General features: G+C 33.5%; 3 protein-coding genes across 7 annotated transcripts; 1 reads left to right on the top strand and 2 right to left on the bottom strand.

Annotated features, from left to right (window-relative positions):
* Positions 2,902-11,272, top strand: LOC18607919 (zinc-binding alcohol dehydrogenase domain-containing protein 2). Of its 2 annotated transcripts, XM_007042335.2 has the most exons (18): positions 2,903-3,263; positions 3,482-3,655; positions 3,760-3,941; positions 4,028-4,133; positions 4,472-4,548; positions 4,749-4,836; positions 5,284-5,476; positions 6,503-6,629; positions 7,532-7,612; positions 7,748-7,849; positions 7,994-8,089; positions 8,333-8,407; positions 8,837-8,956; positions 9,436-9,564; positions 10,018-10,095; positions 10,434-10,520; positions 10,733-10,819; positions 10,922-11,272. In XM_007042335.2, exons 1-18 carry the CDS (start codon positions 3,209-3,211, stop codon positions 10,970-10,972), a joined length of 1,908 nt encoding a protein of 635 aa, XP_007042397.2. In that variant the 5' UTR covers positions 2,903-3,208; the 3' UTR covers positions 10,973-11,272. The 2 variants fall into 2 exon arrangements, with proteins under 2 accessions (XP_017971440.1, XP_007042397.2); XM_018115951.1 differs by lacking the exon at positions 8,837-8,956 and having other exon boundaries at positions 2,902-3,263; positions 10,922-11,258.
* Positions 11,275-13,684, bottom strand: LOC18607918 (B3 domain-containing protein At3g19184). 4 transcript variants are annotated; one of them, XM_018115952.1, is made up of 7 exons: positions 13,290-13,684; positions 13,103-13,204; positions 12,949-12,980; positions 12,674-12,836; positions 12,301-12,507; positions 11,989-12,121; positions 11,275-11,649 (listed from the first exon to the last, which is right to left on the bottom strand). In XM_018115952.1, the coding sequence occupies exons 1-7, from the start codon at positions 13,425-13,427 to the stop codon at positions 11,642-11,644; spliced, it is 783 nt and encodes a 260-aa protein (XP_017971441.1). In that variant the 5' UTR covers positions 13,428-13,684; the 3' UTR covers positions 11,275-11,641. The 4 variants fall into 4 exon arrangements, with proteins under 4 accessions (XP_017971441.1, XP_017971442.1, XP_017971443.1 ...); XM_018115953.1 differs by having other exon boundaries at positions 13,103-13,195; XM_018115954.1 differs by having other exon boundaries at positions 13,103-13,195; positions 13,296-13,684.
* LOC18607917 (B3 domain-containing protein Os01g0234100) lies at positions 14,780-17,787 on the bottom strand. Its single transcript, XM_018114850.1, has 7 exons — positions 17,749-17,787; positions 17,502-17,579; positions 16,972-17,003; positions 16,720-16,876; positions 16,423-16,629; positions 15,934-16,044; positions 14,780-15,753 (listed from the first exon to the last, which is right to left on the bottom strand). Exons 1-7 carry the CDS (start codon positions 17,785-17,787, stop codon positions 15,064-15,066), a joined length of 1,314 nt encoding a protein of 437 aa, XP_017970339.1. The 3' UTR covers positions 14,780-15,063.

Here is an 18,304-nt window from a genome sequence, read left to right as displayed (position 1 = left end):
GTGACCAGCTTCTTGGGTTACGTCTTGACTTTTGGAACCACCATTGAGTTTATCTCCCATTTCTTTTCTTTCTAAAACTCCCTTTAAAAATTTGGATTAAATAGTGTAAGACAGTACGTCTTTACTGTTGAGATTTCATCTCTAATAACTTGTCATGTAAAAATTAATATTCATAATTAATTAATATATATATATTCTCTTAACTCTATATTTGGAAATGCTGCAGATCATTTCAATATTGAAATTTAGCCAAAAATAGTAATTTCTATACGCTATTAGTAAAGATTTCCTTTTACCTGTCGCTTTATTTTGACAGCTTGCATCATTTCAAATTTATTGGATTATACTGATCTACTTAGTTACCAAGTCATTGGAACCCAAAGTCTTATCTCTCCTTTATCTTAGTTGAAATAGGATCGAAGCTTTGGAAGCCAATTATTCAGCGACCATAAAAGAAAACGTCCTTTAAAGTTAAATACAGGCGTCTTTCTGTCCTTTCCAACTTTGCTTTTAAAGCAAGGATTCCTTGAACCATTAAAACGGCGATTCCTTGAAACAAAAGACTGACGCCGTGTCACGACAAGCAACTAATTAAGAAAAACAAACCTCAATATTATATTGTTATCCCAGGTTCTGAATTCCAGCACGTGATTGCAAAAACTGTCTTGACACTCCAAAATATATCCTCACATGAATTTTAATTTTGTTTCTTCTTTCTCAATTTTGTGAAAGATAGTTCAAATTTGAAGAGTTTTTATCATGACATTATACTTTTAAAAAAATAGATTATTTAAATTTTGTTATTATATTTAATTAAATTTTTATATTTTTTATTTTATATTAAATATATTTTGTAATTAAATATTAATAAATTATTATTTATCAAAATATCACTTGTTATTTTATATATACATTATGCTAATGTTGAAAGTAAAAAGTATAACATATTAACATTACATAACGTAAAATGATAAATTATGTTTTAATTAAAGATAATTAATCAATCGTTAATTATAAAAACTTCTTTAGCTCAAAATTAAAATGCAAAAACCTAATTGAATATAATAAAATAATTAGAACTTATTTTAAATTTTTTTTATATATTATGTCTTTTCATCATTTGTGTATATTTTTTATAATGATAAATTTTTTTTATAATTAAAAAAAGATGATTCGAATTCTACTATTTAAATAAATATTCAAGTGCAAAATGACAAATATTTTTGATATCTCACCTTTTTGTTTTAAATTTATTAATTAAAGTATTATGCGGACAAAATTTAAATAAAGCATTTGGGATGTGAATTTCACATCATTTAAAATTGTAACATATTGTTGGTAATAGTTAAGATCAACGGTGTAGCAAGTGACTATTAATTATTGTTTTGATACTTTGTAAACGGTCCATGAATGTGACAATGGTGTAAATAATTTTAATAGTTGACACTAATCGCTTTTAATCCACACTTAATCGCTTTTAATCCACACTTAATCGGTTTCATTGAAGACATATGAAGAATGGTGAGTGTCTAGCTACGGTCCCAAATTAGCATTCCTCACTGCTCTTTTGTTTATGGGTTTGAATTTATTAGCGTTAAAGATGTATTATAGTATTTGAAATTCAATATAATTGTATTAAACCTCTAAAGACAATGATAGGCACAAGTGTCGGACATCCAAGCTGGGCGGGCCTGACCCAGGAGGGAAGGTATGTCGAGACGGACCAATAGTTAGATTCTGCAATCCAGCCTCCAAAAACCCACATCAAAAACGATTTAAAAATGTAAAACGACAAGTTACATATTGCACGGCATGGGCTGCACTTGCCAAAGAGGAGAAAAAGCATGTGGGTCCATCGTGATGTAATCATAACCAGCCACGGTAAAGTTATAATTATCTTAAAATAATAATATTTTAAAAATAAAAAATGAAATTGATTAACAGATAAATTGAAATTTAAAATATATTTATTTTATTATTATTTTAAAATTATTAAAAAATGAATATTAATTTTTTTATTTTACGGTATATGATATGATTTTTATTTATATTTTTACACATTTATGACAAGATTTTAAAAATAATTTAATTTTATAATATATTTTATTAATGTATGTTAAATAATAATGAGATTATTTTTATTGCAACGTTTAAATAAATTATAATTCTTTAAATTAATTATATATTTTAAACTTATTTTATACTAGATTTTACGTATCTTTATCTTTATTTTCATATGTTTATATTAAAATTTAAAAATATTATTTTTTTAATATTAATATTTTTATTTAATCATGTGAAAGTATTTTTTTGTGTAAAAATTTTTAGTAGCTAGAATGAGAGATAGAAACTACTTTAAAATTGTTTAGACAAAAATTAAAGAATATTTTTTTATTTTATGATAAGTAATATGACTTTTTATTTTTAATTTTACACATTTACATTAAAATTTTATGAAATAAATTTCTATGTTATCATACAAATTACTAATTTAATAAATTTATTTTTATTATTATATTTTATTGCATTTAAACATTATAATTTATTTGATTACAACATTTCTTACACATTTTATTTAAGATGATATGTAATTTTATTCTTATCTTGACATGTTTATATTATAATCTAAATAATTTTTTAATATTAGCTTTTATTTAATTATGTAAAGTTGTATTTTTCATGTAAAATATTTTATATTTAGTTTTAAAAATATAAATTATTATTAAATTATTTTAAAAAAAGCTAAAAAAATAAGAGAAGGAATTTTAATTTAATATTAATTAAAAAATAACCCATTTACTTCTATTTATTTGCAAATTAATCTAATGATTGATTTTGATAACTTTAGAAATAAGGTCAAAGTGACCTCAAGGTGGAAGTCACCAATCATAACGCATGGATGTCACGCGCGGAGAAACGTGGTTAGGCAAATCTATCGGTTCGTCCGGATAATTACATCACATTTTCGACAAAATCCAAGATGCGAAGACAAGAAGGCCGGCGTTTCCTCGTCTTTTTGTGTTTTGGTGAATGGTAATGATATTTGCTTTCATAGCCGATGCCTCGAAGAACAATAACAGCAAGATAGAATAATATTTCTTTAGGGAAGGACCAAAATCCAATCCTAGTACTGACAATTGGGGAAGGACTGTTTCTTTCCAATAATTCAACGAACCCCTGAATCACAGAGAACCAAAAAGAAAAAAAAATGGAGCTTAAACCTGGCTTATCAGCTCTGGTCAGTGGTGCTGCTTCCGGGATTGGTAAACTTTCCAAAGCTTTCCTTTCTTTGATCATATTTTTATCCAGAATTGATTATTTCAGTTTATGTGCAGTTTTAATTTCACTGTCTTCGATGGAAATAAACTTCCAAGAATTCATCAGTTGATCGGTGTGATTTATTGTAGTAGCTTTTGAATTGCTTACGCTTAAGATTGTGAAGCAGATGAATTAATTTGAATTTGTGTTGAATTATGTGCAGGTAAAGCCTTGAGCTTAGCTTTGGCAGGGAAAGGAGTATTCGTGACAGTTGTGGATTTCTCCGAAGAGAGAGGAAAGGAAGTTGCATCTCTGGTTGAGAAAGAGAATTCCAAATTCCACGGAAACTTAGGGTTTCCATCTGCTATTTTTGTGAAATGCGACGTTACTAACACAAGTAAGTTCCATTTGATCTCCGTTTTCTCAACTGCTAAGAGGCTTGGTTGTTTCAGATAATTGCAATACCTTTTTTTTATAAGTTTTTGCTTCTTATTTGAATAGGAGATATAACTCTTGCATTTGAGAAGCATTTGGCTACATATGGAGGATTGGATATTTGTATTAATAGCGCCGGCATCAGTAATCCAGTACCATTCCAGAAGGATGAAACTGATGGCACCAAGACATGGAGACATACAATTAATGTCAACCTCATCGCCGTTGTTGATTGTACACGCCTTGCGGTAATGCTTCAACTCGGACTTTCTGGAATTTCCTTGATAGCAGTCCTAGGTGCAGCAATGGATAATAGTCTTGAGTTTTTGAACAGATTAAAACTATGCAAGCTTTGCAAAAGCCAGGGGTGATAATCAATCTGGGATCCGCTGCAGGTCTTTATCCAGCGTATGTGGACCCCATCTACTCTGGCTCAAAAGGTTTGTGGGTTCATTTTGCCTCAATTTGACTGTTTTCAGTGATCTTTTAAGTTAGCTTATAATCTTTCTTTTGCATCGTTATACACACATAATTCCACATATCTTTTAATTTTTAAATAATGCATTTATAAGGAAATTGGTTAGGAATTATCACCAATTCATATTTTCTCATACCATTTGCTGAGATAATGAGATTATTGCCATGAAAGGGCAAATGGATAAATTATGAAAGGGTTGGTCTGGATAAAGATCTAAGCAGAAGATATCTATCTACATAATTCTTGCATGTAACACATTTATGTAATTTGATCATTTGCTTAAAATATTTGTTTCTCCAGCTGGTGTTGTCATGTTTACTAGATCACTAGCTCCTTACAAACGTCAGGGAATACGCGTCAATGTTCTTTGCCCTGAGGTAAAACTCTATTTTTAAGAATTCTGGACGTTCTCAATTAGCACAGACTCCTTGAAATGTCATAAAAATAATCAGTGATTTGTTTTTACTAGTGTATATATTTTTTTTTGGTGAGAGGGGGGGTTCTTTCGGGATTGGAGGATGTTATTATGTCTACAAACTATTTCTATTATATAACTTGCCTTTGAATTTGGATGTAGTTTGTTCAAACAGAGATGGGAGAAAAATTGGGCCACAGATTTATTTCTCTAATGGGAGGCTTTGTGCAAATGGAAATGGTGGTGAAAGGTATCTTTTATGGAATAGTCTCTGTTCAGTGAAATCTTATTTGGAGCAATGAGCGTCAGGAAATTCTTATTTTGTGTTCCAGATTAAGAATTTTTCAAGTCCTTTCTACTTCCTTATTTATGCAATGACAAGTATAAAAGCAAGATGCTTTAATTAATTGAAAACATAATAATGTATTCCCCCTTGGGTTTATCAGTGCATTTATTTGAGACCCAATCAAAGATGAGCTCTATCTGATCGAAAGAAAGACTATGGGTTAGGTCCCACTTGCTTGTCATTTTCTTTTTCAGAGGTTTGTCGTTGACAAAGTTTCAGTTATATAAACGATGAAATTAAAATCAAGGCTTTGCATGTCAGATCACGTCTTGTTCCTCAAAAGTTTTCTTCTACTTCCTCTACTTCTGAAAAACTTAATTTCCTATTTTCTAAGCACCTTTGCTTTTCTAGGTGCTTTGGAGCTTATCATGGATAAGAGCAGAGCTGGTTCTTGCCTATGGATTACAAATCGCAGAGGCATGGAGTATTGGCCCACTCCAATAGAAGAAGCAAAATACTTGTTGCGTTCTTCCGCAAGTTCCAGGAAAAAAATCTCATTACAAGCTCCTTTAAGCACCCAACTTCCTCCGAGTTTTGAGAAAGTGTAAGTTAAATGTCATATTGCTTCAGTTTTGAGTTATTTAAGTACAATTCTTGGGTTGGCCAGCGTAAAACCTCTAGATTTGGTTCTTGCATGGTTGCAGAAAGGTATAATTTTGGGATAACATGTAAGAATCTAGAAGTTTTTATTTAGTAGACATTTTTGAACTTGATTACTTTTATTATTGGCGTAGGTTGAATATCAAGATCTGCTTCAATTGAGACAGCTACCAAGGCCTTCCATTTTTAAGTAACCCATTTGTCTTTAGAAATTGTGAACTCCTCAAATTACTGAAGATGATGTTTATTCTGAACCATTCGTGTAAAAGAAAATCGTAAAAACACTTTTCCTTCTATTGCCCTCAAATGTCATTGGCAGCAAACTATAACAACTGCCTCCAGTTCATCCTGAAATCTGATACCTCCTCATTCTGGATGTCTACACTAATCTAATAGTAAAGCTGCAAAACAGTAAAAAGATAGAAAAAGATTCAGGAAGAACAAGATAGGTGGGTAGGTGAAGTGTAATAAATCTTGAATAAAAATAGATGGGTAGGTGAAATGTAATAAATCTTGAAAGATAGGTCTGTGGAATATAGAAAGTATAGACAGGGTGAACTGCTAAATTTACCTTGGCAGGCTGAATACTGAGGGGCATTTATGACGTAAGCTTATCTACTGTCAAGTGTCAACTGCTTTTACAGCATTTAACTAATATACATTACTTTTTTCATCATTTGTCCTACTATTTAAAATTTCCACATCTGCTTATTAATTTCAAACTTATGGCCTTGGCCTTGGTCAATTAACTAATAGTGCATTACGTTTTTTATCATTTTTTGTCCTACTGTTTAAGATTTCCACATCTGATCATTAATCTCAAACTCTTAACTCACAGAAGTAAGCTTACATAAATATTTTCCAGTCAACTTTCTTTTCTATTAATTACCAGTAATCATTGTAAAAAGTAGGATGTGTCTGTTGGTTTCTTACAGCTACTTACCGGTGCCTTTTTTCTCTTCTTCTTCAGAGTTGTGCATACCTTGAGTCACCATTTTCGTGATGCTACTCATATAGTACGTGTTCCATTGAAACTACCTATTGAATCAGATCATGTTCTTCTGAAAATCATTTATGCTGGTGTGAACGCGAGTGATGTAAGCTTTTTAGTATCCTTTAAATGATTAATTTAATTTTGCCTTTTCCTTTATTTTCCCCTTTTTTTAATTAAATGTTTGTGTGCACTCATCGTTTCTAATTTATTTGGAGATGTGTAAGACTCTTGTTTAAGAAATGAAGCTATATGTAAGAAGGTAGAGATGACACCAATTGACTAAATATTGAAAGCACAGCTTAGATGGCAATGACTAGGACATGCACAGCAAAGGATGGGGGAATCACCTTTAAGCAAGTAATTTAATAGAGTGAAATGTCTAGAGGCTTGGAGGATAACCCAAAATCATGTAGATAGATGTTGTAAGGAGAGATTTGGCATCTTAACATGTTCTTGAGAGTATAGCCTTGGATTGTGTGGATTAAAGAAAAGGGTTAACTGAGTTTGAGAATGTAGGATATATATTTGGAGAGAGTACGGTGGGTGTAGACATTTTGAAAAGAAAATGAAAGAGAAGAGATGGATGAAAGAAAGGAATTCCTTCTTAATTTCGGGATACTTTCAAGCCAAGGGGAGAAAAGCAGATTACTTGGAACTAGTGGCTGTGGGTTCTTTGCATCTGAAGGATCAAAGCTTGGGAAAGTAAGAAGGAAAAATGGTTAGCAAACCGCTTGTTTATCCTCATTTATTATTAAATAACAAAAACAATTCGGTTTATCTTTCTTTTCCTACAAAGACAGTGAGGGTATGGGTGAGGTATGAAAGAGAACAAGTCTCATGATTTTCTTCTTCTTTCTTGGTTAAGCTTACCGTTCGTTAGTAAATATTACTATGCTGAGTATTTTTCTGCCTTTGTTCAAATAAATTTGTCAGTGACTGCTCTTTGATGTATAATTATGTGCTATCTACTTACATGTATATACTTGAATGACATGTTACACACAGGTGAACTTTAGCTCAGGTCGTTATTTTCAAGGCAGCAATAAAGACCTTAGTTCCCTTCTTCCATTCGATGCCGGATTTGAGGTGTGGGAAAAATATTAACTTAAAATGCTAATTTGGTAATATAGTTCAATTATGCTGATATCCTGTGGTTCATTAGTTGTAAAATCATCACTGCATGTGATAGCTAGTTGACTTCATGTTATTTTGTTGTTCTAGGCAGTGGGAATAATTGCTGCCGTTGGAGATTCTGTAAGTGATTTGAAAGTCGGAACTCCTGCTGCAGTCATGACTTATGGAGGTTATGCTGAATTCATAACGGTATAATGTTCATTTTTGTTTGTTTATTATGTTTATAATGAACTTATTTCAATATTTTTTTCATACCTTTTCCTACTTAATCATGAACCTACTAATTTAAATTGTTAAGTTAATAAATATTATTGGATATTGAACAAAACACAGGTCCCTTCAAAGCACATACTTCCCATTGGTAGACCTGACCCAGAAGTTATTGCTATGCTTACTTCAGGATTAACAGCATCAATTGCTTTGGACAAGGTACCTCATTGTTCTAATTTTTCTTATTTAGAAGTAAAGTTTCCCATTCTCCCAACCCCCCTTATCGTTCATGGACCCCTTTTTCCCTCATCACGTCTCTGTATGTGTCTGAGTTCTGCTCCCTTGTAAGATTTTGTGGCCATATTCTCTTCTTTGTTCATTTTTTTCTAACTCTACGTTGTAGCCCTCAGTTGTTTTCTTTTCTCTGAAACCTTTTCTATCTCCTTTTTTTTGACCTTATAGGCTGGTCAGATGGAATCCAGAAAAGTTGTCCTCGTAACTGCTGCTGCTGGAGGGACTGGACAATTTGCAGTCCAGGTTCGTATAATAACAAGAAGATATTTCTCATTACTTGAATTTGTATAAGCTGTATTTGACAGTTGCCAACTTTAATCTGGACTAAACATTATCAATTCATTTTTTTCCCTATTGTTTGTTTGAATAAAGTGCAGCTTTTTTATTTTATTATTATCTTATTGTACTTTCATGCTTATCTTAGTTTTATACATAGTGAATTATGATATTTCATTCATTTGCTAAAACATCAAACACATATTTTATATGACCATCATAATTCCTTCCTCTATGGCAAATGTAGTTCTGTACTTGTTCAGTTTAGTGTTGTCTTATGATTGTATTTTCAACATAATATTGCCTTTTATTTCCTTGATATATCACTTCTGTAAGCTCCTAACCCCACCTTTTTTGGGCAGTAAGTAAAAATGTTAATCATAAATACATATGCAGCTTGCAAAACTGGCAGGCAATAAAGTTGTTGCCACTTGCGGAGGGAAAGAAAAGGCAAGGCTTTTGAAAGAATTGGGTGTTGATCGAGTCATAGATTATAAAATTGAAGATATCAAAACTGTACGTATCTGAAACTCTTATTTTAAATTTTTCTTCCTTTTTCACCATTCTACCTTTTTCTTTTCTTATTTCTTTTTTTGGGGCAGGGGTATTCAGGTTAGGAAGATGAAGTTAACTTCATTGGTTTCATTCAAAGAAATATTTTAGTGAATAAAATTTGATTACATGAGTGCAACTGTTTTAACTCGATCACTTTGGATTATAAGATTTTTAACATTAAGTACTGTTGTATCTCATTGTCTCTGTATGATATAATTGAAGTATTTGAACTCTCAATTAAGAGGGATTGTTGTCTACTTAGCTGGTTCTCCAATGGTTGCATCCTTTAATCATCATCCATGGTCTGACTTCTGAGATTGATCTCAACACCTTTTCCGTGACTAAGATCTTGGGTGCTATCCTTCAATCATCATCCATGCCCCGACTTTTGAGATTGATCTCAACACAGAAGGAACATCTATGACTTTGTAGTTTTCCAGGTTCTCAAGAAGGAGTTTCCTAAAGGGGTGGACATCGTCTACGAATCTGTTGGTGGGGACATGTTTGATTTATGCTTGAATGCTTTGGCTATCCATGGACGACTCATTGTGATAGGAATGATATCTCAGGTTGTTTTCCTATAATGAGCTTACAATTTTTAAAGAACTTTTGACACATAGCTTTTAGTTTTTAACATATTTTATATCGAGTTTGCGTGTTATCTCTTTAGCTCATATTTGATTTTTTTTTGGTAATTTTAAAGATGGATATTTGTTAAAAAAAACATTAAATTTGTAAGAATTTGGAGTGCAGATTTATTTATTTCACTTCTGCACTCTATGGATATATTAGTTGTGTTTGTGAGAGAATTGAACAAACTATGCATTCCCAATCTTACATAAAATATATATTTTTTTATAGGCCCAATCTTACGTAATATTGTTACTACTGAATTGTTAATTTACCCCAATACAATCTAGTTAATCTTCATGTATGCAACTTTTATAGCTTCTGATGTTTTTCTTGGGGCCTGATGTTATACTTCTTATTTAGTCCTATCAAACTAATTCATTTTTGTATAGTATCAAGGGGAGCATGGATGGAAGCCATCAAATTATCCTGGACTTGTTGAGAAGCTTTTGTCTAAAAGCCAAACTGTGGTATGTAATTGCTAAATGATGAACTTTTAAGCTGTTTAGAAGTTGTCCTTTGGTTATGATTCCTTTACACAAGAAAAAGGGTCTTGTAATAATGACCCACTAACTTCTGAGACTATAAAAATGCCAACATGGGTTAGCCAAATAGACTTAGGAAAATTTATTGAGCAATATTCTTTTCTTCGTTTTCTGGTGATTGAAGCAACTAAGACTGTAGCTCATATTGTCTTCTTTGAACCTTATTCCTTTTCAGGGTAGGGGTGTGGGGTAGTGGGCTGGGGAGAAGCACATGGCATGAAAATCTTGCGGTTTGATTGTTTTGACAATGTTTTTGTTTTCAGGCTGGCTTTTTCCTGGTACAATATAGCCATTTATGGAAAGAACACCTGGATAGACTATTTCAACTTTACTCTTCGGGAAAGCTTAAGGTAATATATATCATGTTTTATGTTTGATATACTTCTCCCTCAATAATATGAATTACAGTCTAAATTTCAATCTATTTAGGATGCATAAGATCATTTAAATGATCAGTTATATATGCATTATTTAGTCATATTTTTCTTTTCTTTGATACCATTTGAATTGATTACTTGCAGTGATTTGAATTCCTTACATGCTCTTAATTGAATTGTAATAGGTTGCAATAGACCCGAAAAGATTTTTGGGCTTGCGTTCTGTTGCAGATGCTGTTGAGTATCTCCATTCGGGTAAAAGTGCAGGCAAGGTCAGTATTTGCTTGTTTATTCAGTTGATCCTTGTTAAAATGAGCATTCAGGCAAACCATCTAGGCCTTTAATGCGTTTATGTAACTATAAACTTCTAACAGGTGGTTGTTTGCATCGATCCGACCTTTGAACAGCAAATGGCTAAGTTATGATGTGACGATGATGAAAAAAACATCCTTCTGGGTGAAGCCTCTCCCAATTCTTCAAATAAGTATACACGTGAGAAGAAATTGAGCTGTATTACACTCTTTGCATCTCATACCAAGATATACACATTCTATTGGAAATATAGCCGGATTGTGTTCCAATAAAATGGATAGAGGATTATAATAAGAGATTTATAGAAAGGGAAAAAAGTTGGTTTATCAAACACCTAAATCACATTCACTACTGCCCTTTCTCTGTATTGTATGGATATCAGAGAAATTTCATGGTTAATTATACATCGAACATATCACTGTTAAATCTCAGTCCATTCATATTTTAATTAATGTCAAGCGCAGCCACTCAGAAATAATGTGTGGAATCAAGCAAATAATTTCACCCAAACCCAATCTTTTTCAATCCCTAATTAGATATGTGCAAAATGCATACTAGTCATCAGCTAATGACAATCATTTTCCCACCTTGTCTGGGTTCGTAATCCCTGAGTAACTATCTTGTGTTTGATCACTTTAAAGATCCAAAAACAGTCAAGCAGCTGGCGAATTTCCGTACAAGTCCTCAGCTGAATGTTTGTGTGCTTTCAAACTTTTTGTTATCACTTCTGCCCCCATCGCTTCTCCGCAGCCATACATGAGGTGTCGGCTGTAGAACGTCTTTTACTTCCCTGCAAAAACCAGTTCAAAGTCAGAGTGCCAACATTTAAATATCAAATTATTCAAATGCAAAAAGGGAGTGACATTTTATGCTTTATCAATATTTCCGGCATTTTTCCAAACATTTAGCTGTATCTCTTTGTCCTTTAGTAATAGGGTTCAGATTCAGCTCACACTTCCAACCCAATCGTTCCAAAAAAATTAAAAAAAAAATCTGGGATTTTAAAGATATTGTAAGCCTGATTGACTTGGTTTATCAAATCTCTTTTGTACTGAAGAGCTTGGTGGAAAAACAAAGTCTAGAACATGCTCTACAAATTGAAGGTTTAGGAGGAGCAGAAAGTAGTTACTTGCTCGGATTCGTTTTGCACTTCTGTCCAAAACTTGGACGTCTGGCTTGACATCTGGTTCTGGCTCCTTGTCATCTTCTCCAGGTTCACCATCTTCATTGTCTTCTGACTCGTATGCCCTGATAATATACACCTAAGGAAAAAAAGTGGTTGACATAACTTATAGAAGAGTAAACATCCATAGACTAAAAGCTCAAGACCATTTATTTCATTCGTCAAGCTTAATTTACAAGAAAGTAGCAACATATAAGGTGCTCCTACAAGAGCTAAAATGAATGAGGCGTAAAATTCAAGTTTGAGTTTGTTAGTCACCTTAAATTCTGCAGGGGTGACAAGCTGGAATACTAAAGCGTCCCCATCAACTAGATTGTGATCAACTGAAAACCCTCTCCATCCACCGCTAAGACCCGTTTTTTCAGCAAGGTATTTGGTTGGAAACTCCTCTCCTGTCTCATCCACCAAACTAATCATTTTGTCTTCATCAGGCAGGTGCTTCTTGCAAAATTGGACTGGCAGACCCTGTTGAACATGTCACAAACAATATCTCATCACCAAGGCAAGCCAAATTAATACCATTTCATTTTCCTATTAGAACATAGCAATCAAAATACATGTAATGATATTTTTTAGTAGGAAGGACAACAAAAATCAAAAGAATCAAAAAGATAGTGAGCAGTCATCTTACTAGCCAAAATCCCCCAGTTACGTGTGATTGGAGCATGGGCTTCACAAAACTTGGATAATCAGATTCTAAAGTAGATTCAAGTTGTTCTGCTCTTTCAATTGCATAGGCTCTTTCTTCATCTGAAGCATAAACTCGATCCCACAGGTTTCTCCGCGAGTGGCTCCTGCAAGTAAACTCTAGCTATGAAGTGTCAGACAGGGCCAACCTTAGAAGCTTAACGAATGGCCAAACGCACGCACAACAACAAAAGAAGAATATTGAGTAACATTTTTAACCTTCTGGGTCTCTCCAAAGGTTCAAGAGGGATCTGCCAACCATCAAGAAATTGGGCCATCAACATTAACAATCAACAGAGTATTGCTATATATGTGAAACACTTCCACCTTTCAAAAATTTCAATCCTGTTGCTAATAGAGAGAGAAAGCTTACATCTTTGTAGTTCGGTTTGGGCTTGTCCGCAACACGGCTAGACCTTCTCACTGCTGTTAAGTCCACTCGTTGCCGAGGCGTTCGGGGCTTCATCTGCTTCATCTGCGTGTATGTAAACTCAAAATCCTTGGAGATAGATAGTCATATTATAACATGTAACCCATCAAATAAAAACACGGGTGCATACACTCACAGGAGATGGCTTGGGGCTAGTATTCTTCAAAGCCTGAGAGAGGTTCTTGAGATTGAGTTCTTCCATCCTCTTCTTGTTCTCCTCCAATCTCCTTTTACGCATCTGTTCATACGTTGACTTTGGTGCCACCATTTTCTTTGGCACTCTGTTTCAGCCGATGGATTCAGGAAATGGAACAGGATTGATCGAAAACAGAAATGGATTGAAAGGGGTTCTCTTCTTTTCTTGTCCAAAAGAGAAAACTGAAAAAAGGGGTGACCTTTGGGTTTATGGTTTAGACCCAGGAAGGAAACCCAGTCTTTAATGCTCTGTTTCTGGGGTTTTGGTCAGGGAGAGGAGCACAGTACGGTGTCTTGATGTCTGAGCGTGCGCGGTTTGTTTCTTTAGGTCGGAGTTTTGAAATTCAAATGTAACCATGTTGATGTCAGCGGCAAAAGGCTTTTTGAGGACCCGACTGAAAATGAGTAGTCAGTTTTTACAAAGATTAGTAGATTTGAAAATGAGTAAAATGAGTAATACAAATTTAAAATTCTCAACATGTATTTAGGTATTTGATTTATTAATTGATACATAATTTTTTTATTTAAAGAATAAAATTTAAATTCTTTTTTTTATTAAAAAAAAAAAGAAAACTTAAAATTCTCAATATAAAAAATTTTAAAAGATAAATTTTGAAGTATGAATAAGTAAATATGTCTAATTTAAAAAATTATATGGATACTAATATATTGTTACAGCACTTGCAAATTTTTTTAAATGATTTTAAAAAATTTTAAATAAATTTTTATTTTTATATTATGTTCAATCAAGTTTTTATATTTTTATTTTAAATCAAATAAATTTTTATTACTATTAATTGATTCAAAAATTATGTTACATGATATTAATATGACATGCTATTATGTCGTAACAAAAACAGATGCGACATGATGTTTTGATCAAGTAATTTTTTCACATTTAAACGTTAATTAGTCGATTAGATCTAAAATAAAAATATAAAAACTTGATAGAACGTAATAAAATAATAAAAATTTTATTTAAATTTTTTAAAAAATAATTTAGAATTTTTTTAAAACATTATATCTAAAATGATTTATTAGCATTGTAATTAGAATTGAGAAATTAGGATTTTGGATAACTTAAAAGTGTTATGAAGCATAAATTTTGCAATGTCCAGAGGTAAAGTGGCTCTGCCACTATTTGAAGTAGCCATGTGGAAATTTCTCACCTTGGATGGCAGGACTATGTTTTGCTTTTACTAACTTTTTACAAAATACTCAAGAATTTTTGTTCGGGTTGAACAAAAGCATAGATATCCTACATTTGGTTTTAGTGTTTGAACCCCTTGCTGCTGCTGCTGCTGCTAGGATATGGATATTTGTCTTTAAGTCTAAACAAATGGACAAAAATCCACTTCCAAAAGTAAGAAAATGGAGAGCAAAACAGAATGATTACATCAAACACTGGACACTTTTGATTTATAAACATACAACAGTACACACTTTTGATTTATGGCAATTCATAAGCTATCCCCTTCTGAGGACCATATACAATACCTCCCTCACAAAAATATAAGTACATGTACTGATGTCTTCTTCACAAAATACTATTTGCTGCTGTGCCTGGGATCCACAAAGAGACTCACCAAAGCATGAAAGCCGGGATCTTTCAGAAAATGGATCACCATGAAACATGGAACTTTCTTCCAAAACAAAAGGCTCATGTTTCAGCACAAAAACCATAGGCCACCAACACAAAGTGCCCACTATCACCAAGGGGCACTTGCCTTTTCTTGAAACAGAATCTCAAGCCTGTCAGCATTCTCCTCCTCCAATGACCCTATCTCTATATCAAGCCTATTTAGTGCCTCAGTTACTTCCAGAAGCTTGGCTTCAAGTTTCCTCTTCTCCTCCTTTGCATGAACTTGTTCAAGTCTAGCCTCTTGGTGTCTCTTTGCCTTCAAAGAAAGGTTCATCAGTCGATCCAATCGAGAGCGTAACATGCCAACTTTCATGCCCAACCCCTCAAACGATTTCAAAGTCTGGTCCCAAGTCAGAAAATTATGGTGGGAGGTTGTAAGCTTGGCAGCTCTTATGGCATCAGCAATATTGACGGTCTCAGCAATAACTCCAGCAACCAACTTATAGTTGAGTCCCTCGAGAAGATGATCATGAAGGAATGACTTTTGACTACAACAAAGCTCATAGTACTTCATTTGAACATATTTGGCAAGCTCAGAATTTATGATTAAACCATTTGCAAGAATTTTAAAGTTCTCAATGCTTTTCACTTCTTTAAAATCAACAATGGATTCAGACAACCTGATTCCATCCAAAACTTCAGACCCAAGATCCTCGCTATCATTTTCAGAGTGATATGGAGTAGGTCCCAAACTAGTGCTGGAGAGTGTCGGGTCATTGTTATGAATAGTTTTTGGATAAATGCCCAGTGGAAGGACCTCCAAAGGTTTACCCGTTGTTTCTACACAAATCCTGTTTTCCTCCACCCCATAATTTCCCAAAGACTCATCTCTTGTTCCTTCACAAATCTTGGGTTCCTTCACTGATCATTGAGAGACCTTAATTAAGGTATAATTCTCAAGAAAGTTACAATTGATAAAGAAGATAAAAATTGCTACTGGGAAAAGAAATGACTTGCCAAGGTCCATTGGTTGGGTGGAAGACTCTAATTTCAGAAGGCCAAGGGCAACATTCATTTCATCTGAACCTTCTCTTCTAACAATGTACACCTAAATGAATGCAGGTAATCAAGCAGATGGTTAAAGGTTTAAACATGTGGAGATTTCATCCACTCTTAAACATGTGAAAATATAACTGGAAACAGAATATCAATACTCAGAACACAAAGCCTGAGTTGGCCTCTTCTACTTCTCAAGAAAGACCAAGTCTAAAAATTCAACCAAACAATCAAGAATTATACCATGCAAAATTAGCAATATGTACTTCTCATGCAAATTTATGATCAGAACAGCAAACAGACAGCGTTTCGGTACATTCAATTTGTCCTTCCATCGAATTTCTTCAAAAAAACAATTTAAAACAGACAATCATAGGAGAATCAAATAAAATGCCAGACATGTAATGCATAAGATGCCTCAAACAATTACCTTCAATTTGGAGGGTTTGATTAAATGAAAGACACAGACATCTCCCTCCAGTAATTTGTGAGCAATGGAGAACCCTCTCCATCCACCACTGAGACCAGTCTTTTCCACCAAATACTTTGCTTGAAACTCTTTCCCCTCTTCATCTTCCAAAACAATCATTCTGTCCTCCTTTGGCAAATGCTTCAAGCAAAAGTCCTTGGGAAGACCCTGCCATTTGAAAAGTTGAACATCTATAGATCAATATTCTAATGCAGACGTAGTCCAAATTACAAAAGCATCGATAAAACTGAGGTATACCAGCCAAAATCCTCCAGTAACATGTGATGGGAGCATGTACTTAATCAGACTAGGGAATTCAGATGATAGATTAGTTTGAACCTCCACCGCTCGTTCCGTTACAGCAGACTTGACTTCATCATTTTCATACATGTCATCAACTCTCTTCCGTTTATGGCTAAGAGGAAATTATAGAGGCAACATCATCAGAATACAATGTAATTTCAGAATGTTCAAAGACTTAAAGAAGTATTTCGAAATAAATTAAACTACCGTTGGGCCTTCTCCTTTCCAAGAGAAACGAACTGTCAAAAGATTCACAAAATATCTGTATCAGTTAACTATACACATTGCTAAGAGTCTGAGACTTGGTCTAGAGACTGCCTTAAGGAAGCTTAAATGCGAAAGTAACGCATTAGGAACAGCATGGGATAACATGATTGAAGCTGGATCATTCCTGTAGGAAGCTAGAGTTGGTTTTACTAAATAAAATATCAAGCACAAGGGTCCTTTTAACTTTCTACAGATTCACTAAACAGCCCTTTTCAGTTTCCTTTACAAAAACCCAGTCCTTTATACACTCCCTGTTTTCAAAAGCAGAAAACAGTCAAAGGACATGATATTCAGATGGTGCTGCTGCATCCCGTGTCCATCTCAGTTAGGAAGTTGGTATTTTTTTTCTTTCAAAACTCAACAATGAGATCATCGTATTGCTTAGTAACTTCACAGTCTACAACATTAAGGGAAAGAAACTGCACAATGAACAGAATAAAAAAAGGGTAACTGAGATATATGATGCTCACTTGATTAGGAGTCATTTTGTCTAGCCCTGAAAGCTTTTTCCTAAAGAACCTGTACTTGGGTGGCCTCCTTCGCTTAACCTGAAAGAAGCAAAAAAACAGTCACACACCCGGATACTCCTACAAAAACATGCATGGTACCATCGCATACATACGTATAAAAATACATGCATACATAAAACATTGTGAATGATGCTCATGTATGTATGTATGTACGTATGTATGATGCTTGGATAGATGAGAAAGAGACCTTGACCGGGCTTATTCTTTGTTTCGGAGAAACAGCCATGGCCTGGTAAAGGGTGGGTGCTACAGTCACTCAAAAGCTATATTTGGGGTATTCGAAAATTTTGAATTCAACCAAAAATTTGAATCTTCTTTCATTGAAAAATATTGTTTAATTAAAGATTTTCAACTTTGAAGAAGTACATAAGGAGAAAGAAGAAGAAAAGACCGCTTGATTTGAAATCTGTTAACCAAAAATTACCGAACAAAACATTATCTGCTTCCGTGTTGTATCTAATTATGTTTTCTCTTACTATAACTGGCCAAGTGTGGAAACCGTTTGAGACTTCCTTTTATATATAATATAGAAGGTTTTTGTCAAGTTTAATATAATTTTTAGTGGATTAAATGGTAAAAAGTGTTGACTAAATTAGTAATAAATTAATTATTTTTATTGAGAGGTTTTCTTCTTCTTCTTTTTTTTTTTTTGTGTATATTGGAAAGGTACAGGAAACAGCGAAAAGTTCAAACTTAAGATTTCAATCCTCTTACAAAAAATAATAATAAAAAAAGTTAAATCA

This window comes from Theobroma cacao, chromosome 2 (genome assembly GCF_000208745.1).
Source record: "Theobroma cacao cultivar B97-61/B2 chromosome 2, Criollo_cocoa_genome_V2, whole genome shotgun sequence".
Taxonomy (NCBI): Eukaryota; Viridiplantae; Streptophyta; class Magnoliopsida; order Malvales; family Malvaceae; genus Theobroma; species Theobroma cacao.
The sequence above is the reverse complement of the archived record's forward strand: the minus strand, read 5'-3'. Positions and strand labels throughout refer to the sequence as shown.